This window comes from Pongo abelii, chromosome 10, assembly GCF_028885655.2.
Source record: "Pongo abelii isolate AG06213 chromosome 10, NHGRI_mPonAbe1-v2.0_pri, whole genome shotgun sequence".
In the NCBI taxonomy this organism is placed as follows: Eukaryota; Metazoa; Chordata; class Mammalia; order Primates; family Hominidae; genus Pongo; species Pongo abelii.
The window spans coordinates 41,399,067-41,419,199 of NC_071995.2; the positions used below are offsets into that span (position 1 = coordinate 41,399,067).

Genomic DNA, 20,133 nt, shown 5'->3' on the forward strand with positions numbered 1-20,133 from the left:
TTTTTAATGAGGAAATCTGAAGTACACTTCCTTCAAGTGATCAAACTTTAGCACCAATAATAATGGTACAAAATGCCAATATGTACCCCTGGATGTGATACAATGGGAAGGGCACATTATACCTATGTAGTATTTCTACCAAAATGCTTAATCTGAATTTAATCATGAGAAAGTAGTCAGATAAATCTAGGCTGTTAGACCCATTCTATAAGACATCTGGCCCGTATTCTAAAACACACACACCCACAGACACAGATTGAAAGAGAGCATGCACAAGAGCCCAGATATGGCACAATTTTATCAATTATTCAATTGGTGAATCTAGGTGAATGGTTGTTTATTCTAGAATTTTTTCAACTTTTCTGTAAGTTTGAATTTTTTAAAATAAAATCTTTAGAGGAAAAACAGAAAAAAACAATATTGGTTAAATTTTTAAGTGTTACTTTTCAAAACTAATTTTTGATTTTAAAGAAATGGAAAGAAATGAGTTGAAAGCTGACTTTGTGATTTTTTTTCAATTTAATTGAATTACAGTTAAGATCAAAGGAATAATTTCCTAAGTTTTTGTGTGTTCTGTTTCTTTAATTAAGCAGGCGGATTTGTTAAAAATTATATAGCTATCAGATTCTTAAGTCATGTGGGAAGTAATATTTCTAGTAGATTAAGAATACACTCTTATGTCAAATGAGATCTGAATTTGTACCTCAACTTGGATACATCATATTGGCTGTGTGGCTATGGGCTGGTTACTCTACCTCTCCAAGCCTGGCTTTTTCACTAGTAAATTCATATGATAATCATAATATCTTTGAACACGCTCATGTGTGTGCATCCTATAACCCACTAAGTAAATATCCAGTAAGTACCCAGTAAATTATTATCATCATCTTTGGCATCTTTTTTCCTCCTATCTTTCCTGTCTCTTTGTAATTCTTGCTGATTCTCTTGTTGTCCCTTTTCTTTAATGTTATAGGAGATGCTGTGAGCAAAATGGGCGGGGGAGATCAACACCTATTTTCATAGGACCTCAGTTTATAAATGCTATTGTTCGAATATGTCCCCAAAAGTTCATGTGTTAGAAACTTAATACCCATTGCAACAGGGTTGAGAGGTAGGACCTTTAAAGTGTAGGTAGGCCATGAGGGCTTTGCCCTTATGAGTGGATTAATGTTGTCATGGCAGGAGTGGGTTAGTTATCTCAGGAGTGGGTTTCTGATAAAAGGATAAGTTAGGCCCTATTTTTCTTTCTCTCTCTCTCTCTTTTTTTTTTCTCTTTCACATGCACGTGTGCATGCTCTTTTGCCCTTCTGCCCTTCCACCATGAGATGATGTAGCAAGAAGGCCCTAACCAGATGCAGCCTCTCGATCTTGGACTTCCCAGCCTCCAGAACCGTGAGCCAAATTAACTATTGCTTATAAATTACCCTGTCTGTGGTATTCTATTATTGCAGCACAAAATGGACTAAGACAATAGACTAATTTTGTTTCTTTGTTACTTACTTTTAAGGAGATTTGAAGCATTACTTCAAACTGGAAAAAGTCCCACTTCTGAACTACTGTTTGACTGGGGCACCACAAATTGCACAGTTGGTGATCTTGTGGATCTTTTGATCCAAAATGAATTTTTTGCTCCTGCGAGTCTTTTGCTCCCAGGTAAACCGATTGTGACCAGGGTGTCCACAATTAGGGTGGAAAGACAAATGGCAGAAATATAAATGTTTCTTCTTACTCTTCCTTTTTTCTCATAGTAGATGAAGCTTACATTTGAGAGTCCCTTTCTTTCTTTCAGCACTCCTCAACTCTTTAAAAAGCAGCACAGACAAAGGACACTGTGGACTCTGCTGCTAAGGTGATAGAAGCTTCATAAGAGTTAGATAGTTTTGTGCCAACAGAAAGTTTAGAAGGAAAGACTTCATACATCTGGCTTAGGCTGTAAGAAAGTAATTATAATTTTGAGTTCTTGCTTTTTTTCATCTTCAACTTCTGCCCTGATGGGACTCTATAATCATAATTTTAAAAAATTGTATTCTGATGTGGTAGTGTCTAGTTGCCTTCCTTATAACCTTTCTTTTTTTCCTTTGATGCCTTTCACACCAGTGGTTCTCAACCTTTATCATGCATAAGAATCACTTAAGTTCTGGTTAAACATGTAGTTTCCTAGGGTCTGTTCCAAATCTACGTAATCAGAATTCTGGAATTGGGTTTAAGGTCTATATTCTTAAACAGGTGCTTCAGTGCCTCTGATATAGGTGGCTCATGGATCACTGTTTGAAAACACTGCCTTACTCTCTTTACCCATCTTCATTATAACTTACAGATTCTTACTAGGCAGCTTCTTGTGTGTGCTATGAGAATATGAGACCAACCTGTAGAAACCGGAATGATACTAAATGAACCAAGTTTCTAGTTTAACTTTTTCACAACCACTTTTTCTTACTGAAAAACCACTTGTATCTTACTTCATTTGTTAGATGCTGTTCCCAAAACTGCTAATACACTACCTTCTAAAGAAGCTGTAACAGTTCAGCAAAAACAGATGCCTTTCTATGACAAAGAGAGGACATTGATGACACCTGTGCAGAATCTTGAACAAAGCTATATGCCACCTGACTCCTCAAGTCCAGAAAATAAAAGTTTAGAAGTTAGTGATACACGTAAGTAACATTTTCAGTGCTTTCCACTAGTGGATTTGTCATTAAGACTACCAGTGCTTTAAAAGGAAGCTCTTGCTCTTTTGTTTGTGCAGCAATCACAGGCACACTGGCAATAGCTCTTTTGTGAGTTGTTTCCTCCTGATATATTAAGAACCATCTTCATTGTATTAATCAGTGATTACAGGCAATAGGAAATGCAAACAACCAGAGAAGCTATGAAAAAAAAAAAGTAAATATTTACATAACTTGGAAGGGTCACTTTTTAAAATAAAATATGTGACTAGAGTTTTGGGTAGGTAGACTAGACCCACTCAAATGTGTGACTAGAATTTTGGGCGGGTGACTATAGTGTTCAGAGGGTAGGATCACCAAACAGAATTCTCAAGAAAAACTTATAATTTGTATTTTAGAAATGGTTTTATCTTCTCCCATCTTGTATAATTCAAAATCATAAATATTTGCATATATGTGAAATCTTCAAATGAGAAAATATTAGAATTATTAAAACGAATTTTTAAAATTTAAGCATGTTTTTCTTATTTTGACATTACAGGTTTTCACAGTTTTTCATTTTATGAATTGAAGAATGTTACAAATAACTTTGATGAACGACCCATTTCTGTTGGTGGTAATAAAATGGGAGAGGGAGGATTTGGAGTTGTATATAAAGGCTACGTAAATAACACAACTGTGGCAGTGAAGAAGCTTGCAGCAGTAAGTTATATTTTCAGGAATAAAAAGAAAGAGTTGCTTCATAGTGTGCTCTATAATAGGTTTTAAAGTTAATCTTTAGGAAATACATTATTTCAGTATGTATTTTCTTTAAACATCATTCTAAATAGTAGTTCTTAAAATTTTAAAATCTGTTGAACACTGTGGACCCTACCCCTAGAAAAATGTGGTTATGTACATGTACACACGATCATACATAAATTTTGGGAGATTCACAAACTAAAGTTGAGAAGCCCTGCTCCACATAGTGCTTCATGTGTAATCAAGATTAAAATGGTAAGATACCAGGAAAACTATTTAAAAAAAACCTTGTTTGCATTACTTTTCCCATTTAAAAATAAAGTTTAGGGAGTATACATTAAGAAAAAACATTAAAATTTTTTTTTATCTGTGTCCTTTGTTGCCATTTCTACTGAGGTGTTCACCTTTTACTTACTGACTCGTTATATTCCAAATCTTTTGTTAGAGCCTAAAAATATCAATAGAATGCATATGTATGTGATAAAGATAGTCACTGTTTGTCATATACGTTGCAGGGCTTTTGTAGGGTTTTTTTTTTTTTCCATTTTGCACTTAAATTGCTTATGTTTTCTGTTTCCTAGAATTTTTTTCAAATTTTTTTGTGTAGTGAAATTTCATGTTATTTCATTTTGTTTCCACAACTCAGTGAAATTTATATATATTTTTCATTCCACTAACCAGCCATGGGCCTTGAGGAAATCACTAGTATTTCTAGATCTCAGTTATTCTGTAGAATTGGGAGAATAATACATTATTGTTTTAAAGAAAGGGAGATGAGCCAGCTGATCTCTTGATCCCTCTGAGCATTAAGAACCTTAGAATTGTGTAGTATTACATTGTATATTTTATTTTTTCAGATGGTTGACATTACTACTGAAGAACTGAAACAGCAGTTTGATCAAGAAATAAAAGTAATGGCAAAGTAAGTCTTAATTTGGCAGTGCGGTGTAGTGGAAAGAAAAAAGACAAGGAGTAAGGAACCTGGTTCACTCTAGAGTATGCCATGAACTAGTAATGTTTGCACATATATGAAATTAAAATAAAGTGTTTAGATTAGAGAAATTGAAAGTACTTTTGGCTCCATAATTCTATGGTTACATATACTCATATGCCTGGAGATTAAATAGCAGTCATTTTTATTTATTTATTTATTTTGAGACGGAGTCTCTCTCTTTCGCCCAAGCTGGAGTGCAGTGGCACGATCTCGGCTCACTGCAACCTCTGCCTCCCAGGTTCAAGCAATTCTCCTGCCTCAGCCTCCTGAGTAGCTGGACCTACAGGTGTGTGCCACCATGCCTGGCTAATTTTTTTTTGTATTTTTAGTAGAGATGGGGTTTCACCATGTTAGCCAGGATGGTCTCGATCTCCTGACCTTGTGATCCACCTGCCTCGGCCTCCCAAAGAGCTGGGATTACAGGCATGACCGTGCCTGGCCTCAGTCATTATTTTAAGTCACAACAAAGTTACGTGGAATTTCACTATCATGTCCTTCATTATCATGTTTTCCACTTCCAGAATTCATGAGAGATCAATTGCAGAGCTACTTAAAAAAAACTATCTATAGAGTAATAGGCCCTTACATATAAAGTAGCATCTATAGAGCAACTAGAGTCATGTTATCTGTTAGGATGCTTAGAAGGCATTGATCCTGTGTGCTGGAAAATTGTTGGACATCATCAGGAAAAGTAGGAGGGACAAAGTAGGAAATGTATTCTAATTATTATAGTGATTAATAGTGATTGATATTTGAGTGTGTGCAACATGCCAGACATTGTGCTATGTACTTTATGTGCATTGTCTGTCTAACCCTTACAACTGTTAACAACTGCCCATTTTGTTTGTTAACTGAGATTTAGAAACATTAAATAGCTTGTCCAAGATCACATAGCCAGTAAGTGTTAGAGATGGGATTGAAATCCAGATCTGTTTGATTGCAGAGCCTGAACTTTTGATCTGAATCCTAATGAGATTTACCAGATTATACCCATTAAACCCACTGCTGTAAATCACCAATCATAGTTACCTAACCTCAAGTAAGAAGAATAGACTAGAACTGATTTATGCACGGTAAAAATGATACACGCTGAAAAAAGATCAAACTTTTTTTTTCAGGATTTGTTTTCTCCACTCCTACCCCTACTCTCCAATTCTAAAAGTAACTTGTTCACAGTAGGTAATCTGGAAAATACAGGAAAATATTTTTAAAATATACAAGCCTATATGCATGCAGGGCTTAATACATAGATGATGGGTTGATAGGTGCAGCAAATCACTGTGGTACACGTTTACCTGTGTAACAAACCTGCACGTTCTGTACATGTATCCTGGAACTTAATAATACAAACCATCTCTCAAATATATCACTCAGAGATAATCACTGCTAATATTTTTATATACTTGCTTCACGATGTGTGTGTAGCATTTTCCCATGTCATTAAAAATAATTTGAAAACATTTTAAATTATTGTACAACAGTCTAGCATATGTGAAAATCATATTTTATTTAACCATAGCTAGGTTTGTTTCTAATTTTCAGTATTAAAAATAAAGGTTCTTTAAGGTTCTTTGCACATAAATCTTTAAATGCAGTTATACTTACTTTATCATCTAGGGTAAAGTCCTAGAAAAAGAATTACTAGGTAGGAATGCATGAACTTTTTAATGACTTTCTAAATACACATTCAAATGGCTTTTGAGATAAGTTACTACCAGCAATGTATTACAATTTCAAACTTTACTGGTTCCTTACCTTCATTTAATATCATTACTTTTTTTTTTTTTTGAAACGGAGTCTCGCTCTGTTGGCTAGGCTGGAATGCAGTGGTGCGATCTTGGCTCACTGCAAGCTCCGCCTCCCAGGTTCACACCATTCTCCCGCCTCAGCCTCCAGAGTAGCTGGGACTACAGGCACCCGCCACCATGCCCAGCTAATTTTGTTTTTGTATTTTTAGTAGAGACGGGATTTCACCACGTTAGCCAGGATAGTTTAGATCTCCTGATCTCGTGATCTGCCCGCCTCGGCTGGGATTACAGGCGTGAGTCACTGCGCCTGGCCTATTATTACAATTTTTAAATAAGTGCCAATCTCTGGATCTTACTAGCAGAATGAACTTGGCCAAGTTTCTTAACTTTCTATTCCTTAATTTTCTCATCTATAAAATGGGACAATAGTACTTACTTAAGTTATTGTGAGGATTAAATAAAACAGGTAAATCACTTGCCACAGTGCCTCGTATATAGTATAAACTCAGCAAATGTTAACTACTCATGTTTAAAATGTGCCCGTTTGGTGGAAAATGGGACACTTACTGCTTTAATTTGCACTTCTTCAAGTATTTATGAGACTAGGAGAAACTGATATAATGAACTGCTAGAATTGTGGATTATTTTGAATGAACAAAATGAATAAGCACTTAAATAATAAAACACTTATCATGTGCCAGATACGTTTCTAGGCTGTCATGTTTACATTTGCTCATTTAATTGTCTCAGCATCCATATTACATACTATTTTCTGCATTTAGCAGATAAAGGAGCTGAGGCTCAGTAAGGCTGTTAACTTGCTGTAGGTCACATATCCAGGAGGGGGCAGAACTAGACTTTAAATTTAGGATGTATAACTCTGAACCCTGTTTTCTTTTGTCTTACCACAGATGCTGCCACTTTATTAGACTGTAGGTCTCTTTAGTTTTATTACTCTCAAGTATATAAAGACACTCAAATTAGGTTATAAATAATCCAGTGTGATTAAAGATCAAAAACATGCAAATTAGATGTGATTCAAGATCATGTCTGTAAATCAGTGCTTTCAGTGTGTTAGAAAATTCTTGACAGTATTAGCATGAAAATTCAACGGACTTCTTGAAATCTTATTTGTGCCATCATTGAAAATTGGGCTAAAGAAAGTGAGCATCAGCCTAGTCCTTAACCAAACTTATCACAAGTTCCAATAATCTGAATTATTTAGCTTTTACTGTAAAATAGAAAGAGGTTTGGCCAGCTGTAGTGGTTCACGCCTGTAATCCCAATACTTTGGGAGGCCAAAGTGGTAGGATCACTTGAGGCCAGCAGTTTGAGACCAGTCTGGGAAATACAGTGAGACTTCATCTTTACAAAAAAATTTAAAAAGTAGCTGAGTGTGGTGTACACCAGTAGTCCAAGCTACTTGGGAGGATGAGGCAGGAGGATCACTTCAGTCCAGATGGTCGAGGCCACAGTGAGCTGTGATTACACCACTGCACTCCAGCCTGGGCAACAGAGTTAGGCCCTGTCTCAAAAAAAAAAAAAAAGAAAAAGAGGTTTTACTTCTAATGTTGATTAATATTGGCTGAAAAGAGAAGTATTTGCAGAAAATTATAAACAGTTACAATAAACATATATAAACATAAACATCAAGTTAGAAATGATATATAACATACTATTTTTTTGCTCTTTTTTTCTATTAAAACTTTGAATAACTTCCAACCTACAATTGAATATATAAGTATTTATTATAATAATTTTGCATGAAAAATTATTTGTCACAGGTGTCAACATGAAAACTTAGTAGAACTACTTGGTTTCTCAAGTGATGGAGATGACCTCTGCTTAGTATATGTTTACATGCCTAATGGTTCATTGCTAGACAGACTCTCTTGCTTGGTAAGCTATTTATTCATCAGATTGTTTGACTTTTTGTTTATATGCTGGAATATTAATATTCATTTTGTTACTGGATTATTTAAACCAAATTAACTTTCATATTTTTCCTGCTCTATGAAAATTATACAGTTGATATGTCAACAAGTGGGTTGCCATTTTATTATGTGGTAATCTTAAATGTAAAATTCAGTTAAGACTATACTAGGAAGATGCTTTTATATATTTTTATCTTCAAATAACAAATGTAAACACCCATTTGAGCTTATTTAGATATTATTTTTAATAACTTAAAAATGTAGTCCTAAATTATTAGTGCTATAACATCATCTTCAGTTGTTGCCTAGAAAAATATTCTGTGTTATATATTCCCTGTAGATTTTATATTATTCTTTCTTGTTTTTAATTTGGTTTATTTCTTTAAAAGGATGGTACTCCACCACTTTCTTGGCACATGAGATGCAAGATTGCTCAGGATGCAGCTAATGGCATCAATTTTCTACATGAAAATCATCATATTCATAGAGATATTAAAAGGTAAATGCTACTGTTTAAAAGCTTTTGGAAAGCTGTCTTTAAAGAATAATTTGCTGTCACTCTATTCACTATTCACATGCATGTCTTAACCTAGAGCATCTGGACTTTTTTCCCATCACTCCATGAAAGCTCTTCTCAATAAGGACATCTGTAATCGCCTTTATTCCAAGCCCAGTGACCTACTTCCAGTACTCATCCTACTTGACCTTTTTTGTTTGTTTTAATAGTAGTTTATTCTGTTCTTCTTGACACTTTTGCCTTATGGAAATTAGTTGTTTTCTTAGTTTATGGATCACTATTCTTTTCTGAATCACCTTCATCCTCCATGAGTACTTTTCAGTTCTCTTTCTTTCTTGTGTATTTATCTAGTTAAATATTTACCTACTATAAGTAACATATTAATATATAGAGCTCAACATCAATCAAATAATCACAAAATATAGAATGTTAATATGTACAGTACACATATATATTATATGTATTATTATATATAGTATAGCACATAGGATTAATATAAAGAAGGGTTTCCAAGAAAGTGATATTTAAGCAGAGATTCAAAGAATGAGCAGGAAATAAGTAGGCACAATTTGAGGGTAACTGTAGAGTGGATGATGGGGAGAAGAACATTCTAGGCAGAAGGAACTGCATTTGTAAGACCAGTGGTGAGACAGAATATGGGAGCATGATGAGTTACAAGAAATGAAATATGCTTTGGGAACCAAGATAGGAGGATCATTTGAGGCCAGGAGTAGCAGACCTGACTATGTTCCCTGAACAACATAGCAAGACCTCATCTCTACAAAAAAACTAGTCAAACGTGGTAGTGCATGCCTACAGTTCCAGACACTAGGGTGGCTGAGGAGGGAGGAGACTTGGGCCCAGGAGTTCAAGGTTGAAGTGAGCTATGATTGTGCCAGTGCTCTCCAGCCTGGGTAATAAAGTAAGACTCTGTCTAAAAAAAAATGAAGTAAATGCAGTATGACTGAGATGCAGAAAGTTATAGGGTGGCAGATTGGAGATAAAACTACAGAGACGTGTAGGAAGCTAAGTCCTATAGGACTTAATGGATCAAGGTAAGGCTTTTAGTTTTATCACAAGTGTAATGAGATGCCGTTGAAAATTTTAAGTAGGAATATAGCATCATATTTAAGTTTTGCAAAGATGATTTTGACTCTAGTGTAGAGAACAGTTTGTAAGAAGAGGCAGTTAGTAGGCTATCATAGGTGGCAGTTCATAAGAAGAGAGGTGAGCAGATTAGAAAGATTAAAATGGCAAAACTTGTTGATGCCTTGGCTATGCAGGGGTTCAGGAAGAGGGAAGTATCAGGAATGACTCCTGGAATAATGGCATCCAGACTTGCATTCTGGAATGATTATGGCATGATTCACTTATATAGAAAGGACTGAAAAAAGACCTGGTTAGGTTGGGGTTAGAGAGATGGTTAGAAAATGTGAATTCTCCTTTGTACATGTTGTGTTTAGGGTGCTTTTAAGATGTAGTAGTAGAGATGTTAGACAGTGTGATATACAGATTTGGAGCTGAAGGTCTGAGCTGAAGATATAAATGTGTATTACTTGCATACAGGTGATAACTGAAGTGACTGTATTCACTTGAGGGGAGATGTAGATTAAGAAAAGGTCACAAGATTAAGTCTTGAGGAACCCTAAGACTTAATGGCCAAATAGAAGAGATGATCACAAAAAGGAATCTAAGGAAGTACACATAAAGAGAAGGGTAAGATGAAAACCTGGAGAGTGTGGAGTCCCTGAAAATGAGGAAAGAAAGTGTTTCCCAAGAGGGAGTAGTCAAAAAGAGTCAAGTGCTTTAATCATTGGATTAGCATCACCATGGTCTTTGGTGACTTTATGGACACCCATTTCCAGGTAGTAGTTGGTTTAGAAATCATGTTGTAGTTGAGAGAGTAAGAGCTAGAGAACTGAGATAGGAGTATAGACAAGTCTTTTTAAGACATTTTACTAGTGAAGGGGACAGCTAGAAATAGATATGTCATTCAGGAAACTTTTTTTTTAAAATGGCAGAGATTAAACTGTGCTTATGTGCCTGTAGGAAGGATCCAGATTAAGAGGGAGAGGATACTATGGAAGACAGAAATGAGATGATGTGTTCAGTAGGGTTCCAGAGAATGTAGAAAGCACTCAAGCAGAGGAACTGACCCTAGATGAGAAAAGAAACACCATCTCCTATCCTTCATGGATTGGTACTTTCTTGTGTTCTTATATATTGTCTCTTTTCTCCCTGTATGTTCTTTTTTTTTTTGAGACGAGTTTCACTCTTGTTGCCCAGTGCAATGGCACGGTCTTGGCTCACTGCAACCTTCGCCTCCCAGGTTCAAGAGATTCTCGAGCCTCAGCCTCCTGAGTAGCTTGGATTACAGGCATCCACCACCACGCTCTGCTAATTTTGTATTTTTAGTAGAGATGGGGTTTCTCCATGTTGATCAGGTTGATCTTGAACTCCCGACCTCAGGTGATCCGCCCACCTTGGCCTCCCAAAGTGCTGGGATTACAGGCATTAGCCATCCACCCGGCCTCTCTCCGTATGTTTTTGCTGAGTAATATTATGTTGATTTTAACTGCTACTTATATGTGAGTGTCTTTTGACTCTGTATTATTAGCTTCCAATCCTGGATTTTTAGTATCCCTGTACCAAAAACACTTCATCTGGGTATCCCACAGTAGCCTTTAAGTCAGCACATCAGAAATCAAACTCATCAGCTCTTCCCAACCTAAAGTCTTACCACATTTCCTTTCTGATCCAATGAAGTCACTATTCATTCTGTCTCTCAAGCTGGAGACGTTCTCATTCTCTATATCATGCTAATTACAAAATTCTGTTGTGTGAGCCTCAAAATTTTCACTCTCCATTTATCCCATGTTATGACCATTTAAACCCTCATTGTCTCTCATTTGCTTTGTTACAAACCTTCGTAGTCAACCTAAATCCAGCCTATCAGTTCTCATCTATTCACTACCACACTACCAGGTCATGGTCCTAAAAGTTAAGTCTAATAACATCAGTTTCCTACTGTGAAAACTTTAGCTGGTATCCTGTTGCTCACAGGATAAAATTCAAATTATCTCCCTGTTTCTTGGACACTCGTTCCATGTATACCATATAATGTTTTTGTCACTTTGTACCTGTTACTCCATTTGCCTGGAGTGCCTTTCTTTCCCTCATATAACTATTAACTTCTAATAATCCTTCAATACTAAGCACACTTTTCACCCTCTGTTTGAAATTTTTCCTACTTTTTCCAGGCACATGGTTGTTCTCTCAGCATTTTGTACCTAATATTACCATTGTTTTAAAAAAGTATTTATGCCTTTGTCACAGGCAAGATTTTAAGACTCTCTCATGCCCAGCAGTGAGCTTAAATACTATACAACATAGGGAGTTCTCAATAAGATTGTGTTGAATTAAAGTATGAAAACACATAATGAATTAATTGAGATATTTTGGCCATATTTTTTTCTCTTCAAAAGCCAGATAGTACAGAACAAAAGAATAAAGAAATGCATAACTGAGATACTTTGGTTGGAAATTTGTTTTGAAATGAATTGATACATACTAAGAAAGGAATTAATAAAGGTGCCTTGGAAGACTTTGTAGTAATTTACCCTATAATAAATGATTTGTGGAATAATGAAAATATCTCTTACTAATGTAGACAGTTTTATTTCATTTTTATTCTCCTAAATGTTTTCCTCAAGAAAAATAAAAAAAGAGGACAGTTGCTTCTCTTTAGCTATAATCTGAATTCTAGGTTTATTTCTGTAAATTTTAGGCTTTTATGATGCATACTATAAAATGTTACACTCTGTAAATATGTATGTACGTATACATGTATGCATATACGTATATACATGCATACATACATACATCTAGCTAAGGAACTGTTTGACTTTTTTGGGGTGGAAAAAACATTTTTTTCTTCAAACTTTATATTTTTTTCAGTGCAAATATCTTACTAGATGAAGCTTTCACTGCTAAAATATCTGACTTTGGCCTTGCACGGGCTTCTGAGAAGTTTGCCCAGACAGTCATGACTAGCAGAATTGTAGGAACAACAGCTTATATGGCACCTGAAGCTTTGCGAGGAGAAATAACACCCAAATCTGATATTTACAGCTTTGGTGTGGTAAGTTCCATATACATAATTATTAAAAATAATCATTCTGCTATAATTGTGAAAATGAAGTAGAATATTATTTAATATACCCATCTTGTTTATCTCTCTTATGTAACAATATAAGTTTTTCACATTAACCTCTACTTACACCAGAAAGTTTATACAAACTTCTTCCAATGTGTAAAACTTTTGAGTTGATTTTTGAAATGACTACAAGAAATGATTTTCTTGCCATCTGTCTTTATGAATTAGCATGACACCTAATGCATTAAATGAATCATGTCATACAGTATATACTTTAGTCTCACATTTTTTGACATTTACTAATCTACCTGTCTATTCTCAATAACTTTTAAGATGGAGCAAGAGATAGGTGTGGGTGGTTGAAGAAACCAGGGGCTTTTTCTTCATTTTATTTTTTCATATGTGTTTCATATATGGAAATTTAACTTCATAGCACTGTGAAAATAAGGCATAGGGCTATAGAATATGCCTAATGTTTAGAAAATAATATTCTCCTAAGAGCCAGAGAAAATTATTCTTGTGAAGAATCCCCAAAAGGCAGGAAAAGGATTGGGAGTTCTCAGAACATATGTTGAGTGGGGCTGACTCTTTAGTAAGTTGCCAATAGAAAAGAGCTGCTTATGGTCATGATGGGGTCCAAGATGTCCCTGAAGGAGGGTTGGTGAGAAATGCCCAAAGCTCATGTTCTTTCCACTTTAATATCTAAAAGACATAGCTTTGTATAGAATGATTAATCAAATTTTGTAAGCAAGATTCATATTCATTCTAGTTTATTTTTGTCTTGAGTATTATATATATAATTTATTAGTATCATGTATAATATATATATTTTTTAGAGAGACAAGATCTCACTCAGTCACCCAGACTGAAGTGCAGTGGTGGAATTATGGCTCACTGCAGCCTCAACCTCCCAGGTTCTAGTGATCCTCTCACTTCAGCCTCCCAAGTAGCGGGGACTACAGGTGTGTGCCACCACACCCAGCCAATGTTTTTTTAAAATTTTTTGTAGAGACAGGGTCTCCCTGTTGCCCAGGCTGGTCGTGAAGTCCGGGGCTCAAGTTATCCTCCCACATCTGTCTCCCAAAGTGCTGGGGTTACAGGCATTAGCCACTGTGCCCAGCCTATCTTGTGTATTATATTAATGATTTTTTTTTGTCTTCATAGGTTTTACTAGAAATAATAACTGGACTCCCAGCCGTGGATGAACATCGTGAACCTCAGTTATTGGTAATTGAAATATTCGTTTTCCTCAATCCTTTTTTCTCTGCTTTTGTAGTCTAAATTTATATGGATAAATTTGACATCTAGAAATAACATTTTCTATTGGCAGTCTTTCCATTGGCTATTACACGATAGCATATGGAAAAAGCATTAAATATTTTTCATTCTCAGCTCTCCCATGAAGCATTTGTGAAACCTAGAAAAGTCACTTCTATATTATTTGTTCTGATTTCTTTGTGGGTAAAATGAGAATAGAACTAAATGATTTCTGAGGTCCTCTTTAGCTTATGTTTATTTTGTCACTTTTGGGGTGGCTACTGTTAATAACAGTGTTTCCAGCATTTTCAGAAGGGGAAAAAAAAGGCTTTCATTCAGATTTCTTTCAGAATAAAATTGCTAGTAAAAGTTATCTACTTATTTCTATCGTGGGGTATTTTATTTACAAAGTTACAATAAAAAACATACCAAATTTGCTATTGTTAGGAAAAATTAATATCATGTTTTTCCTTTGCTCTTACACCACAACAACAATCAACTCAGAAGATTTCTGTGACCAAATGTGAGTGGGGAGGGTTTCTCCCCACCAACAAGCAGGCAATCTACTTGGCAGCGGAAGTTAGCTGGATCTCCTCCAATTTAATTCTGACACTATGTTCCTGGACATAGCATCAGAGTCAGATCCCACAGGTTAAGGTCTCAGTCCCCAAGACTGCCATCTCACCAGACACCAGTCGTAAGTTTAGGCCTCCAGAACTTCTGACCAACTGCCTTCAAGTTGGAGTTCCTATGACCTCCTGTGTGGGTATGGAGGGCTCAAGATTGAACCCAGATTGATTCACTAAGTTGCAGCATATACTTTACCTAAGTTTTCCATCATTTTGCCTAAGACTTTTTCCTTCAAAATATATAAAAGCCTCAAAACTTTGGCTTGAGTAAGAATGAAATGCAGAAAAACATAAGCTCTATCTCAGTCACAAGTTTTGCGTTTCATCATATAATAGTGAAAATCATAAATCTTTGGAGAAGGTTTTACTCTTTCACCCATTCGTAAGGCTTGACTGTGGTGTGACTCTAAAGTAATAAGATTTTCATACAAACACAGTTTAAAAAAAAAATGATCATGTGAAAAACTGTTATGTCACTAGATTCTGCCATTGTCAAACATTTTCAGAATTTATCTTTGAAAGTGTTTTTGAAGAGTTTACATCCTACCTCTCATGAATAGTTTTTTTAATCTGTATTAGTTTCCTAGGACTGTTATAAAAATATACTAAAAACTGTGTGACTTAAAGCAACAGAAATTTATTTGCTCATAGTTCTGGAGGCCAGAGTCTGAAATCAAGGTATTGGCAAGACTATGCTCTCTCTGGAGGCTCCAGAGAGAATCTTGCCTTGCTCATTGGATGTAGGGCTTACCTCCAGGATTATCCATAATCCGGAATGATCTCATCTCAGGATACTTAATTACACCTAAAAGGGCCCTTCTTTTCCTAATAAGAGCACATTCACAGGTTCCAGGAATTATGACATAGACATGTTTTGGGGGACCATGATTCACCCAACTCCACTATCTTATTCCTACACTTCTCTCCCTATTAATTTTTTTTATCATGGCCTGCTCCCCATTTTTCCCCTCCTTTTTTCTCTTTGATTCAACAATCTTAGTACCCATAGAGAAGTTTGTTGGGTACAGGGAGGAGGAGTCAGGGTCCAAAAGTTGGAATTGCGCTATTAGAAGCACATCAAGAAGCAGACCACCCTGTGCTGCCCACCTAGTAAATGCTGCTAATGGGAACATATAAGCAATTAGCTCATAACGTAGATATAAAAATGGGAAGGCAAATGGGTGGAAGTATCTAGGAGGTATAAATAATTAAATATACATTTATATGTATATATATTATATGTATACATATATATGGGTGTATATATATATACACACCCATATATATACACACACACACACACCCCCAGTCATGTGTTGCCTAGTGACAGGAATACGTTCCGAGAAATGCGTTGTTAGGCAGTTTCATTGTGTGAACCTCATAGAGTGTACTTACACAAACCTAGATGATATGACCCGCTACATACCTGGGCTATATGGTATTGCTCCTAGGCTACAAACATATGCTGTACGGTATAATACTGTCCTGAATACTGTAAGCAATTGTAACACACTGGTAAGTGTTTGTGTATGTAAACATAAAAGAGGTACGGTAAAAATATGGTATTATAATCTTATGGGACCACCATCTATATGTGGTCTGTCATTGACCAATTGACCAAAATGTCATTTTGTGGTGGATGGCTGTACTAATTTACATAGGATTTGTCCTGCATGTCTTCAATTTTTTTTTTTTTTTTTTTGAGACAGAGTCTTGCTGTGTCACCCAGGCTGGAGTGGCGTCATCTCAGCTCAGTGCAACCTCTGCCTCCTGGGTTCAAACGATTCTCCTGCCAGCCTTCCGAGTAGCTAAGATTACGGGCGCGCACCACCATGCCTGGCTAATTTTTTGTATTTTTAGTAGAAACAGGGTTTCACCATGTTGCCCAGGCTGGGTCTTCAATTCTTAATAAGGTTTTAAGATAAGATAGTAAAATGAGAGTGCATGTTATTACAAAGTAGATTAATTTAAATAATTAAAATATATATTCTATTTTCTTTCACTTTGATTTGAAGCTCTTAAAGTTTTAACACTCATTTTAAAGCTAGATATTAAAGAAGAAATTGAAGATGAAGAAAAGACAATTGAAGATTATATTGATAAAAAGATGAATGATGCTGATTCCACTTCAGTTGAAGCTATGTACTCTGTTGCTAGTCAATGTCTGCATGAAAAGAAAAATAAGAGACCAGACATTAAGAAGGTATGCATTTTTTATACTTATTTAAAAAGTGAAAGGGCTGGGGTTCATCATATTTTCCAGAGTGTACATTTTAAAGCAACTGTATAATGTGGTTCTTTTGTTTTTTTCTTTCTTTTTAAAAGGTTCAACAGCTGCTGCAAGAGATGACAGCTTCTTAAAACTTTATTGGAATAGACTCTTGACTTTTTATATACACCTATCTCAACCATTTTTTTAACTAATTTTTTTCCTAAATATTCTTCTTTACCTTTAACAAGGCACAGGCTGTTGCAGGACAGTGGTTATTAAAGCATGGGTTGAACTTCCAAAATATAAAAATAGAGCCACTATATCAACACTTAGCCCTACCCATTAGTATCACCCCCAGTTCTTACAGTAATCCCTGAGAAATCTCCTTCAAGCATCACCAAACACAGTTTGAAAATTACAGGGTTAGCAAAAAGAGCCTGGGCTGTATGTAGGGTGGAAGCACTCTGATCTGAAGCCCAACTGACTCCACTACTAATTTGCTGTAAAGCTTTGGACACACACTTAGCTGCTGTGAGCCACTAATAACATTGGGCTAATATCTGCTGTGCTTCTCTGACAGGTAGTCATGAAAATCAAATGATGTAGAATATATACAAGCACTTTGTAAATTGTAAAATGATACAAAATTTAAAGTTTATAGAGCCAGTTACAAAATCCTATTAGTCATATATTTATAGATTGTGTTCACAGCAATCATTTAACCACAAATAAAATATCCCTTGATGATACTGCCATAATGATATGTCCATTATTAGATTATGTTACATGACAAAGTTGAAGGAATTTTGCAGATGCAGTTAAGGTTCCTAAACAACTCACTTTGAGACTGTTGAAAGGGCCTGACCTAATCAAGTGAACCCTTGCAAGAAGGATTCTCCTTGTAAGCCTTCAAGAAGTATGTGCGAGGGCCACATTGGCTAAACCCTAAAGGTGGCCTCTAGAAGATGAGACCTACCTTCCAGTTGTGAGCAAGCAGGAAAAAAAAAATTGGGACCTCAGTTGCAACCACAAGGAATTGAATTCTGCCAACAATCTGAGTGAACTCAGAAGAGTACTCCAAGCTTCAGGTGATAACCACAGCCTGGGCTGACACCTAGATTTCAGCTTTGCGTGATCCTCAGTATGAAAACCTATCTGTGCTATGCTGGACTTCTAATATATAGAACTGTGAGATAATGGGTCACATTGGCCAGATGTGGTGGCTCATACCTGTAAATCCTAGCACTTTGGGAGGCCGAGGCGGGCAGATCACCTGAGGTCAAGAGTTCAAGACCAGCCTGGCCAACATGGTGAAACGCTGTCTCTACTAAAAACACAAAAATTAGGTGAGCGTGGTGGTGGACGCCTGCAGTCCCAGCTACTTGGGAGGCTGAGGCAGGAGAATAGCTGGAACCGGGGAGATGGAGGTTGCAGTGAGCTGAGACCGTGCCACTCCAGCCTGGGTGGGAGTGCCACCAGGCACTCCAGCCTGGGTGACAAAGCGAGACTCCATCATAAATAAATAAATAAATAAATAAATAAATAAATAAATAGGTCACATTAAGCCTTTAAGCTTGTGGTAATTTATTATGCAGTAATAGAAAACAAATACAGATACTCTCCCATGATGTTTTTCCCATGATGATTTCCCATGATATTTATAGGTTCTGCCCACATTTGAGGGGTATGTGGAAATTATACAGAGCATGTACAGTGGGAGGCTTATAGTGTACATACTGAAATGTGGGGTTGGAGCCCTAACACAGAGACCCCAGCAGGGCACTGCCTAGTAGAGCTATGGGAAGGGTGCTGCCATCCTCCAGACTTGAGAATGGTAGAGCCACCGGCAGCTTGCACTCTGAGCTTGGAAAAGCCACAGGCACTCAACTTCAACCATGAGGGAAGCCATGCACCCTGCAAAGCCACAGGAGTGGAGCTGCCCAAGGCCTCGAGGGCCCACCCCTTGCACCAGTGTGCCAGGATGTGGGACATGGAATCAAGGAATATGTTGGGGCTTTTTTTTTTATGAGACACAGTCTTGCTCTGTCGCCCAGGCTGGAGTGCAGTGGCACGATCTCGGCTCACTGCAAGCTCCGCCTCCCAGGTTCACACCATTCTCCTGCCTCAGCCTCCCCAGTAGCTGGGACTACAGGCGCCCGCCACCACACCCGGCTAATTTTTTTGTATGTTTCGTAGAGACGGGGTTTCACCGTGTTAGCCAGGATGGTCTCGATCTCCTGACCTCGTGATCCACCCGCCTCGGCCTCCCAAAGTGCCAGGATTTAAAGTTTAATGTCTTCCCCGCTGGGTTTCAGACTTGCCTGGAGCCTGTTGCCCCTTTCTTTAGCCAATTTCTCGCTTTTGGGACAAGAATGTTTTACTCATTGCCTGTACCACCAACTGTATCTTGGAAGTAAATAACTTATATTTTATTTCAGAGGCTCATACGTGGCAGGAACTTACCTTGAGTCTCAAATGAGACTTTGGACTTTTGAGTGATGCTAGAATGAGTTAAGACTTTGAAGGACTATTGGGAAGGGATGATTATATTTTGCAATGTGAGAAAGACATGAGATTTGGGGGGCTGGGGGTAGAATGACATTGTTTGGATGTTTGTCTCCTTCAAATCTCATGTTTAAATGTAATCCCCAGTGTTGGAGGTGGAGGTGGGGCCTGATGGGAAGTGTTTGGGTCATGGTGGCAGATCCCTCATGAATGGCTTAGAGCCACTGGTGATGAGTGAGTTCTCACTCAGTTTGTGTGAGACTCTGGTGGCTTAAAAGAGTCTGCTCCCCCTTTGCCTTCCACTGTGATTGTAACCTTCCTGGGGCCTTCATCAAAGGCCAGGCAAATATTGGTGCCATGGTAGTGATGCAAAATGGGCTAACAATATGTAAATTTGTAATTTTTAAGTTATAGATTGTTTTCATTAAACACTTATGAATACTGTTTGAAGTGCTTTAATTTTTATAACAATCCTATGAATTTGGTAATAATATTCACATTTTACAGATGAGGAAATTACCCAAGATTATATAGCTAATAAGTTGCATGGCAGAAGTTAGCATCTGGCATCAGTTTGCAATCTTTACCACTAACACTATGTTTGTGCATCATATTAATCATAATCATTTTCTCTGTCATATGTTGAAAGTTATTGTGCCAAACATTGTACTAAGAGTTTTAGAAGCATGATCTGATTTGATAAATCTACAATGTAGGTTCTGTTCTTTTACTTGTTGAGGAAATTTTGAGACCCTCAATGATTAAATAACTTCT

General features: G+C 36.8%; 1 protein-coding gene across 18 annotated transcripts in view; it reads left to right on the forward strand.

Annotated features, from left to right (window-relative positions):
- Positions 1 to 19,803, forward strand: part of IRAK4 (interleukin 1 receptor associated kinase 4) — a 30,666-nt gene extending 10,863 nt beyond the window's left edge. For 15 of the 18 annotated variants that reach the window (XM_024256659.3, XM_054527163.2, XM_063712125.1 and 12 more), the window contains 10 exons: positions 1,508 to 1,653; positions 2,472 to 2,654; positions 3,208 to 3,368; positions 4,265 to 4,329; positions 7,934 to 8,048; positions 8,473 to 8,582; positions 12,558 to 12,741; positions 13,921 to 13,983; positions 16,687 to 16,845; positions 16,968 to 19,803. In XM_024256659.3, the coding sequence (XP_024112427.1) occupies positions 1,508 to 1,653; positions 2,472 to 2,654; positions 3,208 to 3,368; positions 4,265 to 4,329; positions 7,934 to 8,048; positions 8,473 to 8,582; positions 12,558 to 12,741; positions 13,921 to 13,983; positions 16,687 to 16,845; positions 16,968 to 17,003 (1,222 nt within the window). In that variant the 3' untranslated portion in view covers positions 17,004 to 19,803. Of the gene's footprint in view, positions 1 to 1,325; positions 1,393 to 1,507; positions 1,654 to 2,471; positions 2,655 to 3,207; positions 3,369 to 4,264; positions 4,330 to 7,933; positions 8,049 to 8,472; positions 8,583 to 12,557; positions 12,742 to 13,920; positions 13,984 to 16,351; positions 16,463 to 16,686; positions 16,846 to 16,967 lie in introns of those variants that run through there. The other 3 variants (XM_054527169.2, XM_063712127.1, XM_054527170.2) reach the window with 3 other exon arrangements.
- Positions 19,804 to 20,133: the final 330 nt, after the last annotated feature.